The 23,264-nt window shown below is 52.9% G+C and overlaps 1 protein-coding gene across 6 annotated transcripts in view; it reads left to right on the top strand.

The window, feature by feature from the left end:
• Positions 1 to 23,264, top strand: part of RNF144A (ring finger protein 144A) — a 126,195-nt gene that overhangs the window by 70,290 nt on the left and 32,641 nt on the right. For 3 of the 6 annotated variants that reach the window (XM_030311702.1, XM_030311701.1, XM_030311703.2), the window contains exons 2-4: positions 6,599 to 6,744; positions 17,781 to 17,939; positions 18,042 to 18,102. In XM_030311702.1, coding sequence (XP_030167562.1) covers positions 6,610 to 6,744; positions 17,781 to 17,939; positions 18,042 to 18,102 — 355 coding nt within the window. In that variant the 5' untranslated portion in view covers positions 6,599 to 6,609. Of the gene's footprint in view, positions 1 to 3,100; positions 3,235 to 6,598; positions 6,745 to 14,894; positions 15,928 to 17,780; positions 17,940 to 18,041; positions 18,103 to 23,264 lie in introns of those variants that run through there. The other 3 variants (XM_032592726.1, XM_030311705.2, XM_030311707.1) reach the window with 3 other exon arrangements.

The raw sequence follows: 23,264 nt of genomic DNA, 5'->3' as shown, positions 1-23,264 counted from the left end.
GAGAGAGAGAGAGAGAGAGAGAGAGAGAGAGAGAGAATCCCAAGGAGGCTCCACACTGTCAGCACAGAGCCCCACACGGGGCTTGATCTCAGGAATCGTGAGATCACAACCTGAGCCGAAACCAAGAGTCGGACGCTGAACCGACTGAGCCACCCAGAAAGCCCCAGTCTTTATGACCTCATGTAACCTTCATTACCTCCTAAAGGCAAACGGTCACATTAAAGGTTAGGGCCACCCCTTAGGGATTTGGGGAGCAGGAACACAGTTCAGAGCACCCATCTTAGGGCTCCCTCTTGCTGTTTATATATCCTGTGAGTTTTGACAAATGTAGAATGACACATATTCACCATTGCAATACCGTTTTGAGTAGCTTCACTGTCCTAAAAAATGTTCTGTGGCTTTGCCTGTTCACTCTGTTTATCCCCTTCTCCACTCCCCCCGTGGGCAATCACTGATCTCTTTTACAGTCTCCATAATTTTACGTTTTCCAGAATGTCACGTTGTTGGAGGCACACAGTACGTAGCCTTTTCGGATCTGCTTCTTAGGAACACGCACTTACGATTCCCCCACATCTTTTCGTGGCTTCATAGCTCCCGTTTTTCCAGCCCCGAGTAATAGTTTATTGTCTGAATGTGCCCACTTAAATAAACTGGCATATTTCATTCACCGAGGCGCCCTTCTCCCGTGATCCAGAAGGAGACACAAAGGAGGTCTAGCAGGGCGGTCATGTGCCTGTGCGTCAGCACCTTGCAGACTGCGAGTCAGTGGGTGTGTGTGCTTGACCAGGTCACGCTATCTCTGTGCCTTGGTTTCCTCGTTTGTAAAATTGGAATAACCCCAGACTGTTAAAGTCCCAAAGGCACCGTGTGGAGAAAGGAAATGATGCATGGAAGTGATGACCGTGATGCCTGATGCACGTTAAGCAACCAAGATGTGTCTATACGTACATACGTGTCTACATGTACATACGTATGCGCATATAGAATATGAGTGTGTGCCTGTGACTAGCACTGTTAAGGAGAGAGAATGACACCTAGCCTTGGATAATATATTAGCAAGTTGGAGAGAGAAGCTAATACATATGGCAGACTTGGAAAGCCACACTCCCCCAGAGAATGTCCTAAAAAGAATAAATGAAGATCAACATACCGAGTCTCGCCGGTGCCTGGCAGACACGGTGCTCGGTTGCGATGTTTGGAGGGATGATGTGTCTGTCGGGCTTAAGCCCACATGGGTTTTGGAGCCCGCGACCTGGGTGGGGGGTGCCGGAGGCAGAATGGCGTAGACCAGTGGCTCTCAACCCTCCCTGTAGAGGAGAATCCCCGGAAAGGCCCGTGGAGACGCACATTCTGTCTGTCCCTCCTCCCCGCCCTCCCCCAGAGTTTCTGATTTTGAAGGTCTGGGTTACCAGCAAGTCCTCCGGCGGTGCCGATGCTGGTGTTGTGGGGAGCGCGTGTTCAGGGCCGATGACCACGTGCAGCAGAGACTCAGACAGGTCAGCAGCTGATGGGTTCAGAGGACCGGGGGGGACCTCACAACGCCAGGGGCTGATGGTGGGCATGAAGGGCTGGGAGGGTTCAGACCCCTGGTGAAGAAGGGGGAATGCAGGGGGGAGGCAGGATGCGGGGGGAGACAGCGCTTCGGCCAGCGGGGGCTTGTGCGTGGTCTTCGGGAGAGGGAAGGGTGGGCAGTGACCGGCTGGCAGTCAGTTACCCCTCCTTCCTTTGCTCTCCTGGAAGGGGTGAAGGCGGGGAGCGTAGGGACCCGCACAAGTACGCAGCCCCTAGCCCAGCGGGGGGACGTCTCTGGACGGCAACCAGAGCTCGTGTTCACATGCGACTGCCTTCCTTTTCGGCCCTTTCTGCTCCCGTGTCCACACCTCCCGCGCCACAGTGCCTGCTCTGCGTGACTCCTGCAACGCTTAACAAGTAACTTGCCTGGTAAACATTCTGAATTACTTACATTGAGCAACGCTTGTCATTGACCAGATGTGCTTAAAATAGTTGGCTTCATAGGACTTGACCTTCACATTAGGAAAACAAAGATTGTTTTTCTTTTCTTTTATTGTGCATTGTGATTTTCTTAGCAAATTCCTATTTCAAGTTTGCAGCTGTTCAGTGTTTGTAAAATCATATTCAGCCCATCCTGTGTGTCGGGAAGGTCCATGACGGGCTTCAAAAATATCTTTTGTTATGTCCCGTTGTCCCCCGTTTGAATCCTGATTTGGGGCACCTCAGAGAGTATCCAGTCTAGAGGAGAAAGAATACTGACTGACGAGGGACCAGGAAATTGGCATCTGACCCGCTTTAAGAGTAGCGCCCAGAGAGGGAAATGAGGGGCCGGGCTGCCGGGCGTGCAGGGCAGTGGGAAGCCACGGTGTCCAGAAGTCAAGTGGAAATCATGGTCTAGGAGGAAAGGAAGTGAGAGGTCAAGCCTGTAGTTTGTGCTAAGGATCACATCTTCAGAGAGGCCGTAAACAGGAAACAGAGCCAAGCCCAGAAGCCAGGAGGAGCGGGGAGAGTCTGGGAGCGACCAGGCCAGGAGGCGACCAGTGGTCCAGGGTGAAGGTGGTACACAGTGGGTGGGGCAGGCGAGCGTTCACGTGACCCCTGGTCTGCCCGGGACTCGGGGTGGGGGCTGCGAGGACTCTGTGTTGAAGGGTTAGATGTCAGCCGTCCTGTGGCGCGTTCTGGGGTGCCGTCCGATCGGGGGCCACACTGAACAGCGGACAGTAAAGCAGGGGCCTTCGGCTTTCGTGTGCTGCTTCTGAAGGTTACCGCCGTCCCTGGCACTTCCTGAAAGACTAAGTTGATCATACAGTTTCTATGCTCGCGCCTTGTCTGTCCCTTTAGTCCATATGGGTTAATGCCCAGGGCTTTAAACCTGACACAGGACAGTGACTCCCACTTCCCGGACAGGTAAAGTGTCCCAGGAGTCCTAAATCTATTTCTTCTCACCCTTCCCAGCAAGTGGATGCGGGAGGGTACGGTGTGTAATTTTATGCCGTGAAAACAACTACAGTTTCCTAGTCTGTCCAAAGTCAGTGACCCAAGTGGCAGAACCCTTCTCCCTTCCAACGTGGGACCTCTTTACCCTCAGACCGCTGCTACAGAGCCCTCCAGAATCCGAGACTGGGCCTTTGCGACAGAGCTCCCAGCCACCTACCCCCAGCTGTCCGGGAGGGACGCACCAGTCAGCAGCCGCCGCCCATAGCTGCGACGCCTCTGGTACAGGTTTGTGATCCCTTTTAGGGCTGGCGGACCTCCATAGTCAAAATGGAATCGTCGCTCTGTACAGTGAGCTTTAAGCATTGTTACTTGAAAAAAAAATCATTGAGGAATAAAACAAAAGAAGATGTGGAGGGATAGAGAGAGAAAAAACATCTTGGTTCACGAGCCCAGGATTCAGAAAATGCTTGTGGACATTTAAAATAATAATGATGATGAGGTATGGGGAGGGGGACGGGTTTGGAGCTGATGACCAAGAAAGAATTCTTGAAGATGTGTTTGGTGCAAAAAAGGTGATTTTAGTAAAGCACAGGAACAGGACCCGTGGGCAGGAAGAGCGGCACTGGGGTTGTGAGGCGTGACGGGTTATACACTATGTAGTCGGGGGAGGTACAGTCAGGAAGACATTTCTTAAGGGATTTCCATATGCTAAAGTAGACTCCCGGGATAGCAGAGGCCTAGCTATGGTCAGGCTAAGGTGGTTTTTGCCTCTAGCAAAGCATTAGCATTAAGACACGGGGGAGTTTCTGGACTTTAGGTTATTGGTAAGATTGCCCCTTTTTTGTAGTTGTACTAAGATGTTTGTGAACTGATGTGAACTCTTATCAGTTTAACCGTTTGTTTTCTGTCCTTTCCTTTGCTCTTGGGCACCCAGAAGTGCCTGAAGAATGTCACACATATCCCACGGGGTGTGGGGGGGTTATGTGTGCCCCGAGATAGCTCACTGACCCCAAGCCACCTAAGTGTTGGCCCGTTGGCTTGTAGGTCAAATTATGAGACTCTGACCAATCCAAAAGTTCCTTGCGTTTGTGTCAAAGAGTTCTTTTCAAACAACAGAAAATACACTCACTTTAGACTAAGTTGCTCCCAGTGATTAGCTTTCCGGGGAGGGGTCCTGGGTGCCGTCCCTTTCCTGCCCTGACCGCTGATCTCTCCTCTTTGTCTCTGTGCAGATTCCTGCCGGCCTCCAGTAACTGCCCTCCTTTGCTTGGGCTCTTAAAGGTCAGGGTCTCCCCCTGCTTCTCCGTTATTTTTCATCACTTATGCTCCTTTGTTCTTTGTGTCTAATCCGTCTGAGTTCAAGATTCTGCAGTTACCTTCTCCCCCGCCCTGGACACCCAGTGTAGGATCCACAGCGACGACTGGTGAAACTTGAGAAGGGAATATGAGTAGATTGTAGAAAGCAATCGTGGCAACTCCTCGCCCCTGGGAGTAGCTGGCTAAATGAGACCTTGCAGGGGAAGAGGAGCGGGGGTCTCTACTGAGCATTTCCTACATGTGCCAGGTCCTGCACATGACCTCTCTCGACCTCACAACGACCCCGGGAGATGGCGCTTCTCCACCCCCTCACCCACGGAAGCACACCATGGCTGACGACGGTCAGGCAACCGCACCGTAATTGTTCTAGACGCTCAGTTTGCCCTCAGAGCACAGAGTTTCCTGTTGCTTCTGCTGTGGTCCTGCCACGCTCGGTCCGCCTGGTGAAACCTGTTCCCTCCTGCTTTGATAGCCACTCCCTGTTCCCCATGTGAAATGTAGCCTCCCTTCCACACTCAAGCTTCGTCTTCCTCATGAAGCTCTTCCAGTTTGCTGAGGAGTCTTCTACCCAGACTTACTCTCATCTTTACCAAGTGCCTTGAGCACCGATTTCGCACATAAACCATATACTGCCTTATAGTATCGGTTAGCTTGCTCTTTGGCCAAGCGGGTTCCGGGTTCCTGAACCGAATCTGAAGACGCCCCAAGGCGGGGAATGGTGTCTCCTGCATCTTTGAATCTTTCCAAGATGCTAGAATCATTTTGTGTATGTGCCGGCCGTTGGTTGGTGTTCCAAGTTATTTTTGTTGTTCCTTCATGGGTTAGGTCTTTGTCATTCTGTATCCATCCCTCGGCTGTAAGTATGAGGCAGGACAAGACAGATCCTCCCTTCGCGGCCTCACAAACTACCAGGGAACGCAGGTGTCTCTTGCTGTCTACGTCATTTAGTCCCTCAGTTCAAAGGTGAGGTTGGGCAGAGAAGGATGCCAGGTTGTCTAAATCAGTTTGGATCCTGAAAGCTGGATAGTAGGAGCTCTCTCTCAGAGTTCAGATGGCTGGGGACTGCGCCTGAAATTTTAACTGAATCGTACTCGGTTCTGAGTTTGGGGAGCACGGGCACGCTTACCTACTGCGGGTGCACACTGACTGCCGGGCTTAGATCGGGTGCCAGGGGTTCAGACTGAGAAGACGTAGCCCGAGATACAAGGATCTGTTCATTCACTCAACAGGCAGTTGTTGAGAGGTCGCTGTGGGTCAGGCGATGAGCCAGAGGCTAGAGGCACGCACCTTCCCTGTCTTCCCCAAGCAGCAAGCAGTGGGAATCAGTGTGATAAATACAAAGAGAAAACACATGCTATCAGGAAGCAGACTGTGGGCGGGTTGGGAAGTGACCAGAGAACGTCCCCGCAGGATGGGGAAGTTCCTGGGGTGCCTGGGGTTCACACCAGGCACCGTAGGATGCACTTGACCCGTGTAAATGAACAAGTCTGCCAGAGGCCCTTGTCTCCCTGAAGCTTACGTTTGAGAAAATCTGCCAGTGCTTAAGGAGGCAGTGGTGTTGGGGCTGTTTCTGGGGGGGCCGGGTAACACCTGGGTGTTGTGGTGTGGAAAGGTGGATTCCATTTGGAGGGCACTGAAGACTGAGGGGGAGGGGCCACACCCACCGCTTTCTTTCTTTAATTTATTATTTATTTTTTTAATGTTTATTTTTGAGAGAGAGAGAGAGGAAGGGAGGGGCAGAGAGAGAGGGAGACACAGAATCTGAAGCAGGCTCTAGGCGCTGAGCTGTCAGCACACAGCCCGATGCGGGGCTTGAACTCGTGAACATGAGATCTTGACCTGAGCCGATGTCGGACACCCAACCCACTGAGCCACCCAGGCGCCCCTCCACCGCCTTCCCTGAGATGTTCCTGCAACAGAAATCCTAGAACAGTCCGGTCTGATCAGACTATTTTAACGGAAGCTTCTTCTCCATGCTTGCTGAGGATTTGCCCTCCTAGACGAGGGGCTCGGTTGGTGGGGGTGGGGGCGTGTCTTACTCAGTGCCCATCAGAAGGATGGAGGGAAGGCGGCAAGGGGGTGGGTCGTTTGCCATTTGGAGGGTAGACATGATCGTTACCCTCTGCGTGGGGGAGGGATCACCCACAGACCCAGGGGACCCAGGGACCCCTGGTTAAAGCTCCGAGGACCCAAATGAGCTAAATCCCTGGGCCCATCGACCGCCCCTTGGCCACTCCCTGGGGCCCCACGTGGAGTCGAGAGAGGTGACTCCTGCCTCGGTTCTGCTGGAGGCCATGCGGGGGTCTGACGCCCTGTGCTTCTCTCGTTTCAGACTGTTCTGCCATGACCACAGCGCGGTACCGGCCCACGTGGGACCTGGCCCTCGATCCGCTGGTGTCGTGCAAGCTGTGTCTTGGGGAGTACCCGGTGGAGCAGATGACCACCATCGCCCAGTGCCAGTGCATATTCTGTACTCTGGTTGGTCCTTCCGGAGAAAACCACTATTGGAAGGAATTTCGGGAGGAGGCCTCCGCTTTCGGTTTTAGCGGCACCCGGCAAATCTCTGACCCCACCCTTGCCAGCGACCGAGTCTGTCACGCGGTTGCTGAAGGAATCCTCCTTCAAATCAGTCGGGCACCCGGGTAGATGGCCGTCACAGGTGCTCGTGATCCAAAAGTGATCAAACAGAATTTTAGAAGCTAGTGATGATGCAATTTAGAAGACCTGATCACGGCGCGTGCTCGCCTTTCCAGAAGGGAAAAGCTTCACCTTACCTCAATTTTTAGTTTTTTTTTTTTAAGTTTATTTATTTATTTATTTATTTATTTAGAGAGAGAGAGAGCGCGAGCAGGAGTGCAGGAGGGGCAGAGCGAGAGGGAGAGGGAGGGTCCATACTGCCAACTCAGAGCCCGATGCGGGGCTCGAACTCACTAACTGCGAGATCAGGACCTGAGCGGAAATCAAGAGTGAGACGCTTAATTGACCGAGTCCCCCAGGCGCCCCTACCGTTCCTCATTTTAAATTGAATTGAACAGTTCTGTGCTTGAGGTTACAAGAGTGCTGACCTAGTGATCGTGCACAGGTTGAATATTCAGCTATTCGCGTCACCTTTCGCTGGTGTAGTGTTAGAGGGGATGTTGACATCACGTTTAAATTTCTGCAGATTGTCTCCAGCACTATTTGGGGGCCAGATGATCTGCTGGTAGTGATTATAGGGACCTCTCTTTCCATCAGGCCTAACTCAGACCCAGCATGTGACCCTTCGGAAAGGGAAAATGAGGGTGTAGGGGTTTATTTTCAGATCATCTTAATTGAATTCTACTTGATGGTTCTTCCCATTCAAGGGGGGGGGGGGGGGGGAAGTCCAGAAAAGAAAAAAAGAACTGTTTTCTTCCAACTATAAGAAACCAAAGAAGTTGCTTCTGAATTTAACCGCGTTATAAATGGACCATCTGGGTGGCCTGCCTGTGTATGTTTCAGATGTCTAGGTTAGTACCGGGCACTAGCTGGCTGTCCCTGGCCTTCTGCAGGAGACGCGTTCTTCCTTCCTGGCCACGCTTCACAGGCCTTATTTCGCTTGTCTCCTGATGTCCCTGGGGCACCGGCACCTTCAATGTTACCATCTCCGTTTCACAGAGGGGGAGATGAGCTCGGCAAACATTTATGTCTCCATCTTCTGACTTGGGCTTGAACCAGCCGCTGGCTTTCCGAGGGGCTGGAACCCCGGGTTTACTCAGGACTCGTCATCACTGATCACTGAAGGGTCGCTGGCCTAAACTGCAGTGAGTCTGCGTTGGTGTTGACGTGCGAGAAGTGTGTGTCGTTAAAGCCTCAGGAAAGTCACTTCAACCAGGAGGACAGGAAATTGCTTTTGACCTTTTCCTGAGATGGCGAAGGATGGGAGGGAGGGGGACGCGGGAGGGGCGGACTGATAGACCTCCAGCTACTTACTGCAGCGTGTTGGACTCCTTTTCATTTCTAGAGGAAACGCCAGGATGGGGGAGAAAGTCTGGGTGGATTAGAGAATCCGCTTTGTGCACATCGCCTCCCTCTTGGCGGAAGCGAAGTCTTCCTGTCTCCACCAGTGGAGTCCAGTCCCCTCTGCCCTGCGCCTCTGGGCGACTTTGCTGTGTCTCTGCCATCTGCTCCTTCCCTGGCCTTTCACCCGCTTTCGCTGTTGCTGTTTGGGGTTTCTGTTCGTAGAGAATTGTAGTAAAAACAAGCAACTCTAATTCACATCAAATGCTTAATGTAAGCCAGGGGACTTTGAAAGGGGGAAGATAGCTCTGTCCCCTCAAAGACGGGGTACCTGCAGCTCTCGGAGATGGCGTGACAGTGGAGATTTTTTTTTTTCACCACCAGGTATTAAAAATTAAAATGTTGAGAACAGTTCCGCTCGTTTCTGCAGCGTGAATAGGGGAAGCAGGTGCGTGTTGACCGACCGAGAGTGGGGCAGGTGCCCACGCCCCATTCCTTCTCGGTGTGGGGCCTCACGTCACCCCAACCCACCGCCACGGCCACAGCCAGAGAGTTGTGATGTCCCGGGGGACAGACGTGGGGACGTGGGATAGAGCGAAGAGAGAAAATTGTGCGAGACCAGAGGACGCCCTCTTAATAAATAATCACAGAAGAGTTACACTTAAGTTCTGAGGTACATTGATTTTGAGGAGGAAAGGGTTCATGGGGAAACTGACTCTACAGTCTGGCGTCTCTGCCTTGAAATGCAGGCTCTGTTTCTGACCTCGTGGGCCTCTTTGCCACATCCGTATATGCTGTTCCCCAGGAGTTAATGGTGGAGCCCATCCCGGAGCGAGCCGAGACTCGCGGTCTGTGTAGTCGATGCTCTTCCTACAGCGGCCAAACGATGGCAAACTGTGGCACGCAGAAAAGTTGGCCTGACTGGAAGAAGGTCAAAAAGCAATTTTGACTGGTCAAAAGCAATTTCCTGTCCTCCTGTCCCACTACTCTGGACCCCCACGCTTTCTGCCTCCTGTGTGGCCATGGCCGGGCGTGGGAGGTGGATAACCCAAGGCTGCCCTCAGAGCGCCCACTTTCCGGGCAGGTAGCACATTGCTCATCTCCCCCCACGTCTACACTGCCGATTTCTGGTCGGGAGCCCCTCCAGGCCCCGCCGGCTATGTCACTGTTACGCTTTAGAAACCGGTGGAAACCCCAGCAAAACCCTCCCCGTCTGGCCCCATCACACCATGACACCCCCACTTTTGCTTGCCTGCCGTGATGGCTCTGTCCACACTCACGTGTCCTTCAATAGCTAGTTCAAGTGACCCCCTCTGGAGTTGAGACTCTTCTTGAGTGGAAATGCCACCGTGCAGTTGGGTCCCTCCCTTTTATCCAGCCTCAAAGCTCCATTCCTGACTCTCTCTGTCCACTTCCTCTATTCCTACACTCAATGGTTCCAAACTGTCGGAAGCTTCCAGCTCCTGTTATTTTTCTGGTTCCTTTCGTCCCACTGTGTTGTCACGATGTCTGCTTACCTATACCCTCCACCAGAGGAGCAGGGATTTGGTTTTGTGTCATGGTCCACATAGTGGAGCTCACACAAAATGTTTGTTGCTGGAACGGCAGGCAGCTTGAGTTCTAAAATGGCTCAGGTGTTTCTCTGACTGTTCTCTTCTTCGCTGTCGCAACTACTCTTGCTCGGATCCTGCCTCTCCTTCTCTGAGATGAGTCTGAGAAATGTTAGTGTCTTCAGAGTTAGAGGAAGCTACCTCTGGCTCGCCCCAGGGTAGGAGTGAATCCTGGGAAGTAGTTTTCAAAGGGTCCTGCAGTTCAGGGTCTCTATTCAAACCAGAGTCTACAGGGGAGACTGAAACCATGTGAAGTGGTTGAACCCAGGCCTGCTCTGCCAGTATGGTGTTTGGGGGCCACGAGCCCGGTGGATTATCTCTGTCCCAAGTGCTCTGAGCACCCTGGGCCTCCGAGGGGCACAGACTCCCGGCCTCTTCTCCGTGGGCTGGGGGCTCCGTGGTGTAGAGGGCCTCTTCCTAGTCTGGGGTCTCTAGATGGGAAAAGGCACACTTGCAGGCTGAGGTGCCTTGGGGCCCAGGGCTGAGAATGGACCAGAGGGCTGGGGCTTCCAGCTGCCAAGGTGACAGGCCTGTGGCCACGTAGCTCTGCAAGGCCTTTCCGTGTCGATGTGGCCCACATGCTTCCTGATCTGCATTGCCTCAAGGCGTCACCCAGACCCCTCGGATTCTCTGTCCACGCCGCTCATAGGCATGCCAGCGTGGTTTTTGTTGCAGGGTCCCCCTGAAGCTCTACCTGGCGGATAGAAAAGGATAGGGAATAAGATTTGTTAACTGCTGGTGACTTACCGCATGCACCTGTCATAAAACCCTGTGAAGTGGGCAGAATTCTCCCATCTCACGAGGGGCCACTGCAGCCCAGAAAGACGAAAAGGCCTGCTTAGACTGGCCGCTTGCACCCAGACGTGATGCTTATCCACCAGCGGCCCCTAAGACGACGCTGACTCCTGGCGCCTGCTTTTCTGGGGAACTTCGCACAGGGCTAGAGGGACGCTCTGGACTCATCCGCGTGCTGCTCTCTAGGTCATATATCCCTGGATCCTGGCACCTTCCAACCCAGAACGGGCACTCGCAGCCCGCTTTCTCTGTCCCCGTCTTGTGTAGTTGACTCTCCATCCCCAAGCCCACCTCTGTGTTCGCATCCAGGAGACCCTTCCAGGTCTGTGGCAGGTGGGGTCCTGGGCAAGGTACCCGGATGGATCCACCCACCCATCTTCCCGGCCCCTTCTTATCTGAGGTAAAGAACAAACAAACCGTTGGTATCGCCATTTGATGGAATCATCCTCAGTGGTGTGGACAGAGGAGACCGCGTGGCCTGAAGAGGTGGGAGGAGCGGCCTCTCCCTCTACTGGAATGAGCCCTCAGGCATCCCCAGCTCTGAGCAGTTGCACCGCTTGGGTCCTCAGAGTCATATACGTGCACCCCCTTCTCTCACAGGCCTTTACCCCACACGCGCGTGATCCCAGAGCCGCACTTAGAAGCATGCGGACTCCCTTTGGCAGACGTCCCCCCGGGGCTCATCTGTTCTTGCACGGTTTTGGCTTCTAGACTTTGCTCGGGGGTGAATCTGAATTTGTTGAGTGGATGGCATGCTGGCCTCTTAGTGTTCCCATCTCTAGCGTACGTGTTAACCCCATCCCACCAGACACCTCTGACCTGCCTTCTTTGTGAGGAAGGTGAGGTTTGGTCACTCAGTTTTGCTCCTCTGTGGCTTTGGTATTTCACACTCAGCAGGTAGAAAGCGTCGTCCACACCTGCTGTTTCCCTTGCAGCTTATTTACAGGTGTGGTGGGAGGAGGGTGTGACCTCTAGGGAGGAGGCTGTGCTCCCCGGAGGAGGGTGTGCTCCCTGGAGGAGGGTGTGCTCCCCAGAGGAGGGTGTGACCTCGAGGGAGGAGGCTGTGCTCCCTGGAGGAGGCTGTGCTCCCTGGAGGAGTGTGTTCTCCCCAGAGGAGGGCGTGACCTCTAGGGAGGAGGCTGTGCTCCCTGGGGAGGAGGGTGTGCTCCCCGGATGAGGGTGTGCTCCCTGGGGAGGAGTGTGTTCTCCCCAGAGGAGGGCGTGACCTCTAGGGAGGAGGCTGTGCTCCCTGGAAGCGGCTGTGCTCCCTGGGGAGGACTGTATGCCCCCTCGAGGAGGCTGTGCTCCCTGGGGAGGAGCGTGTCCTCCCTGCAGGAGGGTGGTGCACTCTCTGGGACCTGTCCACTCCCCACTGGCCAGCTTGGCCTCTGCACCAAGGAAGGGAGTGCGGGAGCCCCCGGTCGGTCACTGTGCGGGAGAAAGTCCTCCTTCCCCTGGGGTATCCGTCCTGCGGAGAGCAGCAGTGCCCAGGCTCCTGAATCCCCAGCAAGCCTGCAGGTTGTCAGAGCAGGATGGGGCCCCCTTCAGGCCATCCTAACCATCACCTCCCGGCTTCCCTCAGCCCCGCACTGCACCCCACTCCGGGTCCCGCCTCATTGGAGCCCGCCGGGCACTGGGCACGGCCCGGCTCTTGGAACGTCCTCCGGCGCTCCGTCCACAGGGCTGCCTGTGCCTCGTGCGGGACCCCGGGGGATGCCGCGTTTCGATGGTCAAGTTTTCCAGTCCCTAGTGGCTTCAGGCCGGGCTGTAGGATGTGCCCAGTTCCCGACCCGTGAGCTGTCACCACCACCGCTGCCCAAAGCCGGAGCGCCACGTGGCCCTGATGGGGACCATGGGCCTGAGCCGTTTTACCTGGTCTCCCTGCCCCGCTCAGGTCTCCCCTCCCCCCGCTGAGACTGGGTTCTCGTGATGTAGCCTTTGATGGGGCAAGTCCAGTCCAGCCCCAGGTACTCTGCTTGACACCCCCGGTCATCAAGACAGCCTTCTGGCGTTGTGTGCCTCGTGTGGACCTGACACAGGGACGGACACTTCCTTCTCTGCCGGACTGTGTTGAATGAGCAGCCGCCCCGTCCAGCACGGTCCTCATGCCACCCGCAACTGGCTCGTGTCTCTCTTTGCTTTGATTGTTGTGAAGTGAGGGCCCCCCAAGCTTCCCCCTTGCCCCCACGAAGCTCCAGCGGTCCTTGTCACCAAAGCAGGTGCTCCGTGCCTACTGGCTGAATCGACCTAGACCCCAGACATGTGACAGAGCCGTGCCTGAGGGCCTCCACCCCGGTGCTCTGGAAGGAGAGGGTTCCACGCCAATCTGTCGCTCCGCGTCTTTACCCGGCATCTGTAATCACAGGCCTACGAAGGGCTATAGGACGCCCGTGTCCCTGCGTGGGGGGCCAGCCGTGCGCTGATACCCGAGGGGGCGGTGGCTGCAGGCGGCTGCAGAGCTGAGGCCCAAGGAAGGCGTGTGGTGCCCGCCCGCCCGGTGACCGCAGCCGCCGCAGGTTGGTCTGGTGGCTGGAGCGGGTTTGGCGGCAGGCTTACCCCGGGGGGCTCGGGGAGGCGAAGCTCCTTGCTCACATCTGCCAAGCTGGTAAGCTGGGAGGTGAAGCCAGCTGTGCGGTTCCGGGGTCCTTGCCCTTCAAACAGTGCTCACTGGGGTCCCACCGCCGTTGCGTGGACCTGCCTGCACGTGATGTTCCTAAGTAGTGGATCCCTGCGGAGCATTGGGCTCCTCGGGCCCCTCTGAGCACGGTTTCTGGAGTTTTCTCCTGCTCTCAGGATCTTCCACAGCCGCCAGGCCCTCAAGTGAGAAAACACACAACCTTCAGACTCGCTGTAGCCGAGGCAGGGCCCTGCGTCTCTGGCCCGCTTCTGCTCGGTGGGAAATGGATTGCCGTTCCTCTTTGGAACTGGGTTTCAGGCTGTTGGAAGACGAAATGGAAAAGGAAATTCCTGGAACATTCCGTGGCTCTCGACACCTCCCCTCCCTCCTTCTGCCCTTTGTGCAGCAGACACCCCCTTTCCTGGGATGTCCTTGTCCCAAAGGAAATTCCTGGAACATTCCGTGGCTCTCGACACCTCCCCTCCCTCCTCCTGCCCTTTGTGCAGCAGACACCCCCCTTCCTGGGATGTCCTTGTCCCTCTGGCCAGCATGTCACCTCTGGGAGCCTTCCTGACCCCGTCCGGGTGGGGCCCCTGTCCTCCCACTGGGACGTCGGGCACAGTGCACGACCATGACCTGCAGATGAGCCCCTCCCCCCGCAGTGGCTGTCCGGGGCTTGGTGTCTGGGACCGTCCTTGCATCTGAGCGTCATGGGCACGTACAGATACATTCCTGGTTGACTCAGACTTTGCCAGTTTAACCAACTGAGCCACCCAGGCGCCCCTAGACTTTGCCAGTTTAAAGAACATACAATTCTCCGTTCTAACAAAAACACTGATGAGGTCACTGAAGATGCATAATAGATGATTACATTTGAAAGGGTTGTTAATTGAGGAAGAAGGCAGAAATTAAAATCAAGAAACAAAGACTCACCTGTCTGGACTCTGGCACGCGTGAGTCCCCGCTCCCTTACTTACAGAGTATGCCTTCGGGGCCATTCTGAGCTTCCCCCAGCCTTTGTTTTCTCATCTGGGAAATGGAAGGCTGTGGGTAGTGGGCTAACAGCTAACGTGAAGACCTTTGATCACTGGGAGCTATAATTAATATGATAGCAGGAAGTCCATTGATATCTGCTTTTGTACTGCGTAGTTTACTGAGCTTCTCTGCCTATTTTTGTGTGTGCCTTTTAAGACATCTTTTAGCTATTAAATTGAAAGCCGTGACTTGTGAGTCATGACCCACTGCGTATCTGGAAGAAGACCGGGCTTGTTTTCAGTGGATGGTTGGTCAGACACTTAGATCATCTCTCTTCATGTAGTAAACAAATTGATGCTCCCAGAGCGTACTCGTTATAATCATTTTGCAAACAGCACAGATGCATCTGAGGGGCCGGGGATGTTCGCTCCCAGCCAAACATGACACACTCATCGTTGCTCCATGCAAGTCTGTTGTGGTTTTTTTTTAATGTTTTTATTTATTTTTGAGAGAGAGAGAATCAGAGACAGAGCATGCGCGGGGGCGGGGCAGAGAGAGAAGGAGACACAGAATCGGAAGCAGGCTCCAGGCTCCGAGCCATCGGCACAGAGCCTGACGCGGGGCCCGTGAGAGCTTGACCTGAGCTGAAGTCGGTCCCTTGGCCGACGGCGCCACCCCGGCGCCCCAAGACAAACTGATCATAAACCGTAAACGAATCCTCTTGTGGCTACGGTTTTGGTTTGTTTTTATGCCCGTGACTGTAGGAAACACGCACAGGTAGACAGAGCGCAGGAAACGGGAGTCGCTGTTTGCTTGGCTCGGGCCGCATACCAGGAATTGTGTCGGGCGCTTTGACGTTCTTTCTTTCAGTCCCCAGAGCCCAGCAAGCGGGGCATCCCTATTTTATGGCCGAGGGAGCTGCGGCCCGAACCCGCCAAGGAGCCCGGCCGTGGCCTCTGCCTACAAGGATTCCATGGGTCTGTCTGGCTCCAAAAGCTGTGGTCTTTCTCCCTCCGCGCGCGGCACGAGCCGTAAACAGGACATTTCCACGTTCGTCCTGGCTGTAAACACACCATTGCTGCGAGGGTCGCGGCCGCCAAGCCGCGACATTGCCGTTTCCCCGAGCAGCTGCTGCGGCGGGGCCCGGGCCCGCCGGAGGCTCCGTGTGACTGCTCCCTCTTCCTCTGCTGTTCCCCCGCTTGTGACGTTGGTTCCGATGAGTGGACCCCCGGGACCACCCTGTGCCTCGTTGCGGGGCTCATCCACGCCTGGTTCTCCGGGAGCTCTCTTCCCAGCCGTCGTGCCGGTAAACTGTCTGTGGTCTGTGAGTGACAGACGTTCGGAGCGACTGCACTCACGGGGGGCCCGGGCAGGACAGAGGAGGGCAGGCTGAACTCGGGGCCGGGGTCTGGGCACCAGCGTGGCAGGTGACAGGTGAAGCCACGCGTTCTGTTTAGCGCTCTGGAGGGAGGCTCCGGGGAATGGCTCCTTCCGAGGATGACCTTGATTGGTATTTTTAAGAGAAATTGCTACCTGGGGTCTGTCGTGGACGACGTATCCTGATGTGCTACGACGGTGGAAATTACCCGTTTACATCAAATTATTCTTTACATAATCAGGCATACGCTGCTTTCCACACGGTCTTCTGGATTCTCTTGCGTGAAGTTCTTACAGCTCCACCAGGAGGTGGGTTAACGCACCCCAAAGTGCAGGTCGGGAAAACGAGGCTGGTAGGAGAGGAAGGCTTAGCCCGGGCATAGGGACAGGGACAGTTGAGGCACACCCATTAGCAATGACCACGCATCCTTCTAGGGAAATGCGGAACACGTCTGGGGGGAAGTGGAGGCTTGGGAAACATAGCTTATGGGCTTTTCTCGATGAATCACCATTACTTTTAATAGTGTTATTATAACAGTGGTGTTGGCCTCATGAACCCCAAATATTGAACTGGGCTGTGATCGCAAGTTGATTTGAGGATATGCTGTTGTCATTTTTACACTGGTTTCTCTTCACTTAATGGCCCCAGGTTTAGTACTCTGAGTTCTTCTCTGAGCTCTTCAAAGTCTGTCTCTGTTTACTTTTGGTAGTGAGCTCCCTGGGGAAGGCTATATCTTATCTTTTCTTTTCTTTCTTTCTTTCTTTCTTTCTTTCTCTCTCTCGCTCTATCTTTTGTTTTCGAGATAGAAGCGATCTCTTTGTTTTTTCCTTTTTCGATGTCTAGGTCTTCTTTAGTGTCTTTCGTCGCGTTTTTTCTTTTTCTCGATTTTTCTTCTTTCTCTTCTCTCTTTCTTCCTTTCTTTCCTTCTTTCTTTTTTCTTTCTTTCTTCTTTCTTTCTTTCTTTCTCTTAATGTTTATTTATTTACTTTGAGAGAGAGAGAGAGAGAGAAGGAGAGGGAGAGAGGGAATCCCTAGCATGCTCTGAATTGTCAGCACAGAGCCTGACTCAGGGCTCGATCCCACAATCCAGGAGATCATGACCTGAGCTGAAATCAAGAGTCGGATGCTGAACCGACTGAGCCCCCAGGCGCCCCCATGTTTTTCTTTTAATTGGGCTTTATAATGTGCTTTGCAGGGGAGTGTGGGCTTCCCAGGCTGGTAGACTGAAGCAGGAGTAAATCGGCACGGGGTACACCCTCATCATCCTCGCTAGAACCCTGCTGTGCCTCCTGCTTTTTCTGTTTGACTGACCTGAGACTTTGCAACAGTCCACCCCGTAGGGGAGGTTGTAGTAAGTTATCACTGAGTAAGCGGGGTGTCAGTAAGGATCGGCAGAGGGTCCTAAGGGGGAGCGTGGGGGCATTTCCGAGTCGAGGTAGGCTGGGCTTGAATCTGGGCTCTGCCCTTGCTATCTGGGTAAGCTGGCAAGTTCCTTTGGTGACTCAGTGTTCACACCTGAAATATGGGACAGTCATGCCTGTCCTGTATGAGTGTTCTAAGGAGTAGGGGCACCTGGGTGGCTCAGTCGGGTACGCGCCCAACTTCAGCTCGGGTCATGATCTCGTGGTCTGTGCGTTCGAGCCCCGCATCGGCCTCTATACTGACAGCTCAGATTCTGACCTGCCTCAGATTCTGTGTCTCCTCCTCTCTCTCTCCCTCCCCGCGCGCACACACACACACACTCTCTCTCTCTCAAAAATAAATAAACATTAAAAAAAAAAAGAATGTTCTAAGGAGTACATGAAACAATGGAGTATAACAATTGAGTCCGGTGCCCGATGTCTAACATGTATTTGAGAAATACTCCTTCCCGACCTTCCTCCTCCTCTTAGACTCACTGGCTTGGTGTTTGCTGAGGTCGTGTGCAGGGGTCCCACCCGCAGCCTCAGTTCTGTGACCAGCATGGCACAGGGGGGCGCCCCATCAGTACTCGAGTGAATGAAACCTCTCATTCGGTGTTTGCTATGGGCGACCTAGGGAAAATATGAAACCGTAAGGGAACAACGTGCTCGATTCATCACCTCTTCCGCACCTGCTAAGTTTTCTCCCTTAAGGAAGTAAAGATGTTTACAGATACTTCTCTGATTTGTTTTCTTTTTAGTGCCTGAAACAGTATGTCGAGCTCTTGATCAAAGAAGGATTGGAAACTGCGATCAGTTGCCCCGATGCCGCCTGCCCTAAGCAAGGCCACCTGCAGGAGGACGAGGCACGAGCCCCCGAACAAATCCGGTTTTTAACGCGTGCAACTGTGCCCTGCTCGGTTGGCTTTGCGGGAGCCGTGGGTTCGGTTTAGGCTGACCTGGTATCATAGTCTAGCCGTCGGCTTGTTACACTTCTTGTTTGTATTTTTTTTTCTTTCTAGATCGAGTGCATGGTGGCGGCTGAAATTATGCAAAGATATAAAAAGCTACAATTTGAAAGAGGTAGGTGGCCTAGCATATTAGCCGGTGATGATTCCTGTGATAGAAGAAAGGTAACTCGGCGGGGAGAGCGCTTCTGGTGGCTAGGATTACGCATCATTTGGCTACCACAGTGAGAGAGTCAATGTAAATTGGATTTCTGAAATTTGTCACTCTCAAAAAATTTTTTTTTAATATTTATCTTTGACAGAGAGCGTGTGCAAGCTGGGGGAGGGGCAGGGAGACAGGGCGAGAGAGAGTCCCGAGCAGGCTCCTTGCTGACAGCACAGAGCCCGACGTGAGGCTTGATCTCACAAACCATGAGGCCATGACCTGAGCCAAAGTCAAAGTTGGATGGACGCTTGACCGGCTGAACCACTCAGGCACCCTGTGAAATTTGTCACCTTGAATTCTCTGCAGAGAATTCACAGTTGGAAGGACTGTTGTTGGGTCATAAGGTCATTTGGGCATAAGAAGGATTCATGAAACATAACTCGTTTACAGGGATTTGGCCTTAGGGGGTGTTCTAAAGAGATTTCACCCTCACAGGGTGTTGTTATTCTTCAGCCGGGTTAGGACTAATAGTTTGAGGACCAAATTCTGGGACCTATGCAGAATTTAAAAGATCCAAAGGCACACAAGGAAGTTCTGAGACCAAGCATAGGTGAGTTATGATGACTGCCATCCAGACAGGAAAGCACCCTGCTCCTCCACATTCACTGTGCACCTGATGCTGAGTCCCTGGTCTCAGTAAGTGTCCGGACAGCCCTGCTGGTTGTCGTCATGTGTGAACAGGACACCCCAGAGACTAACTAGCTCGCCTGATTTCCACCTCTAGTGGGTGGGGCGCAGTGTGGACCAGATCCCCCTCAGGCCCCCAGAGGGCCCTGCACAGCCCTCGTGGTGGGAGCCGGACCTGCCGTAGACCTCGGGGTTCTCCAGGAGCACGGTGTGGCATGTGCAGAGCAGCGACGGCGTCATTTTCGAGGTGGCCGTCACAAAGCGTTCACACGGGTTGGACATCCAGGACTGGTCTTTAGCTTTGCTCTCTGAAGTGTGCCAGGGTCATCAGATGATGTTCTAAAGAGCCCATCAATTCCATTTGCCTTCATTTGCATATATGTCCTGGACCTTGGGCTCCTCTGAAAAGGAGCAGAATAACAGATGTGGGTAGGTGACGCTCCTCATGCAAAACTTCACTGTGTAGATAACACATCCGAACTCTCACCTCAGCTCAGGTTGGAATGGTCCGAGCATGCCCTCCCCTCTTCCCGGTCTGGTACCCAGAGCCTGGTCTGCATCGGGTGCTCACGACTGAGACACAACCCTGGGAAACACCATCAAGATGGGACTGGAAGGCAGAATGGACCAGAGCCAAGTGTCAAGAGATTCCCAGCTTAGCTGAATGTAGAAAGTTTTTTCTTTTCTTTTTTTCCCCCATGTTTATTTTTGGGAGAGAGAGAGAGTGCACAAGAGTAAGAGAGCAAGCCTGAGCCAGGCAGGAGCAGAGAGAGAGGGGACAGAAGATCCGAAGCAGGCTCTGGGCTGACAGCAGACAGCCCAATGTGGGGCTCGAACTCGCAAACCATGAGAGCATGACCTGAGCTGAAGTCGGACACTCAACAAACTGAGTCACCCAGGCGCCTCTTCTCTTTCTCCTTCTCCTCCTTCTCCTTCTCCTTCTCCTCTCCTTCTCCTTCTCCTTCTCCTTCCCCTTCCCCTTCCCCTTCCCTTTCCTTCCCTTCCTCTCCTCCTTCTCCTTCTCCTTCTCCTTCTCCTTCTCCTTCTCCTTCCTTCTCCTTCTTCTCCTTCTCCTTCTCCTTCTCCTTCTCCTTCTCCTTCTCCCCTTCCCCCCCTCCTCCTTCTTTTTTCCTTAAGAAATGCTAAAGATAGTTGCATTTCTTTTAGAGGCTTACTTCTGGAAAACAAAAAAAGGCAGTGTGTGGCCAACTTAAAAAAAATAAAATCAAACAGGATTTTGATGGCACTGAAATTGTTTTCAAGAGCCTGTTTATTTAAATGCCATATATCATTTAGTTTGGGGTGGTTTACAGCTTAAATGTAATGCCATGTGATACAAGAGTCAGTATGTGGAGCTATAAAATTGATGAATTCGGATTTCTGAGACTTTCAGGCTCTCCTGGAAATATTTTCTGGAGAGAATCCTGACAGAAACTGGCAGTTATTTGGGTTACAAGAAAATTAACTTTCCTGGCCTGGAATTTAATTTAAAAATGCAGCTGGATAAATTTTCCTACCTAATAATTTTGAGTTTGTTCTTTCAAATACTTTGTAATTTCCAGTGCTTTGGTTTAGTCAAAGACTTTTTCTTATAAAAACTTTGCATAAAAAGGAAGCCAGCTTGACTTAGGTTAATGGAATCTCTCAAACCCATGACTTTAGAACATTTTGCTAGCATTATGTGAAAAGTCACAAAAACACCAAGTGAACTCAGACTCAGTATGACCAAAGACCCTTCTGAATGAAGCATTAAGATGTCAGAGCTAAAGGAGGGACGGATGCCTGGGAGTTCAGTCAGTTAAGCGTCTGATTTCAACTCAGGTCTTCATCTCACATTGGTGAGTTTGAGCCCCGTGTCAGGCTCTCTGGTGACATCATGGAGCCTGCTTGGGATTCTCTCTCCCCCTCTCCCCCCTCTCTCTCTGTCTCTTGCTGCCCTTCTCTGCCTGTCTTACTCACTCTCTCTCTCTCAAAACAAATAAATAAACTTAAAAAACAAGATGTCAGAGCTAAAAGTAAAGCTGTTACTTCTAGTTAGTGCACTGAACAAGTTTTGAGGTAGGATCATAGAGCAAGTTTCAGCCTGTTCTGTCCTTTTGAAATGCAGCCAGGGAGGATACCCTGGAAGAAAACCCTGTTCCCAGATCTTCTGACAACAGTTAGTTACTGAACAGTTCTGTGGTGGCTTTAAGTTGCAGACATTGTCTCCATTGGGTCTTAGAATGACTCATCTGATATAACAGCCTTGATCGCTCTGCTCTCTCTTGTTTAATTGAAGTGTGGTTGACACAGCATGTTTTATTAATTTCAAGTCTAGCAACCCTGATTTTAATCTGATCTCCCCCACTCCTCCAGTTGGGTTTCTGACAAGCCGGAGGCTGTGGGGCTTGTTTTCCTTCCTTCCTTCCTTCCTTCCTTCCTTCCTTCCTTCCTTCCTTCCTTCCTTCCTTTTTCTTTCTTTCTTTCTTTCTTTCTTTCTTTCTTTCTTTCTTTCTTTCTTTAGTTTATTCATTTATTTTGAGAGAGAGAGCACGAGTGGAGTAGGGGCAGAGAGAGAGAGAGGGAGAGAGAGAATCCCAAGCAGGCTCCACACTGTTAGCACAGAGCCCAACGCAGGGCTCGAACTCCCAAACCGTGAGGTCATGACTTGAGCTGAAACCGAGTCAGACGCTTAACTGACTGAGCCATGCGGGCGCCTCTGTTTTTTTCCCCCGAGTGCTCCCTTGCCCATCTGGAAGCCTCCAGAGGCTGGTGGAGGTAGGCTCTTTGGGAGACTCCCTCACTCGCATGCCCCACGACGCTGTACCTGTGCTCCTGTTTGAGCTCTGCCAGGCCGGGCTGCTGGTGCTCGTTTGCGTGTTCCTCTGTCCCAAAGCCCCTGCCACCCAGAGACAGGGCCTGCAGCCTCCCGGGTTCGTCTGACAGCCGCGTGCAAGTCAGATGCATGCTGGAGGGGAGTCTTGTCCAGCATTGTGTCGGTGCTTTAAACAAGAATAGAGCCCGGAGAGATGAACCGACTTGCTGGGCTCACCCATCGGTCATCAGGCCTGACCAGAGCCAGGGATCCCCACAGGATGGAACTCACTGCCTCCGTGTCGTAGCCAGTTGGCCAGCCTGGCCAGCGGTGCCGTGAAAGCCCGTGTCAGTGAGGGACGGGACGCTAGGCACGCCCTCTCTTGTAGTGTGCTTCTCAGAGAAAACCATGTTTAAAAAAGAAAAGTGCCCTTTTTAAAAGTCTTGGGCTTTTTATAGACAGAGCAATTAGGGACCTGCTTCATTAATCTATTTTTTAAAATATTTTTAACGTTTGTTTATTTTTGAGAGACAAGAGTGTGAACGGGGGAGGGGCAGAGAGAGAGAGAGAGAGAAAGAAAGACACACAGAATCCGAAGCAGGCTCCGGGCTCTGAGCTGTCCTCACAGAGCCTGACGTGGGGCTCGAACTCACAAACTGTGAGATCATGACCTGAGCCAAAGTCAGTCACTCAACCGACTGAGCTACCCAAGCGCCCCTAATCTGTTATTCATGTATCTTTGGGAGATGGGAGCTGAGATTGGTTTCTTCTGGTATGCCAAAAAATATGCTGCTTGCCTTGTTTGACAATATTTGCTATACATAGAAATGTCTATATAAAATATTGGATATAACACATACAAGATACAACATGCATAACGTACTTTATATATACGTGTATGTGATTGACAGGTCTAGATGTGTATACCTACATGCGTCCTGAAAAGAATAGCGCTCTGGTGTTTCCCAGTGGATTTTCTTATTGATCGATTCCTGTCCAGCTGGCAAAATTCAGGAGTGGGGGTGAAGAGAGGAATATTAATAGAAGTCCAAGTCAAAAACCCTGGGGCCATATTCACAGGTTTTGTGGTGCCCTGGCAGCAGGGGAAGGATGTTTGCATTTGGCACATGGGACAGATTATTTGCCCTTTGCTTCTCTGATAGGGAATCTCTCCCCAGGGGACAGGGGAGAGCCTGTCACAGCTCCACGAGGACAAAAGTCTCAAAATTTAAGTCATTGCCATGGAAACCTTAACTGGATCTGCTCACCCTGCACTCCATGACAGAATTGGGCCTTTGAGGACGAGGCTGGCTCGTAGCTCCGTTTGCTGGGCGAGGGGGGATGGGGCACAGCCATAGGTGCATGAGGAGGGGTCACCGGCGGCGTGGGGAGCCAGCCCCTCCCTGAAGCCAGAGTAGAGGAAGGGGCAGGAGGGTCCTGGGAACCAGAGGGGTCTGCATAAGGGCAGCGTGTTCACCGAAGCTCTCAGATCAGCACTAACCATGGGGTCCATCTGGAAAGAAAACAGAACAGGCTGAGGATTTCTCTGCGTGTCACGTGGGGGTTGCTGTGCTGGGGGCCCCCATCCTGCATCGCCCTCCCTCAGGGGCTGTGCCCATAGGGGACCCCAGAATCTAGTTGGGGTGGAGCT

The sequence above is a fragment of the Lynx canadensis genome, chromosome A3, assembly GCF_007474595.2.
Source record: "Lynx canadensis isolate LIC74 chromosome A3, mLynCan4.pri.v2, whole genome shotgun sequence".
NCBI lineage: Eukaryota > Metazoa > Chordata > Mammalia > Carnivora > Felidae > Lynx > Lynx canadensis.
Note: the sequence above shows the minus strand (reverse complement) of the source record. Positions and strands in the feature narration are given on the sequence as shown.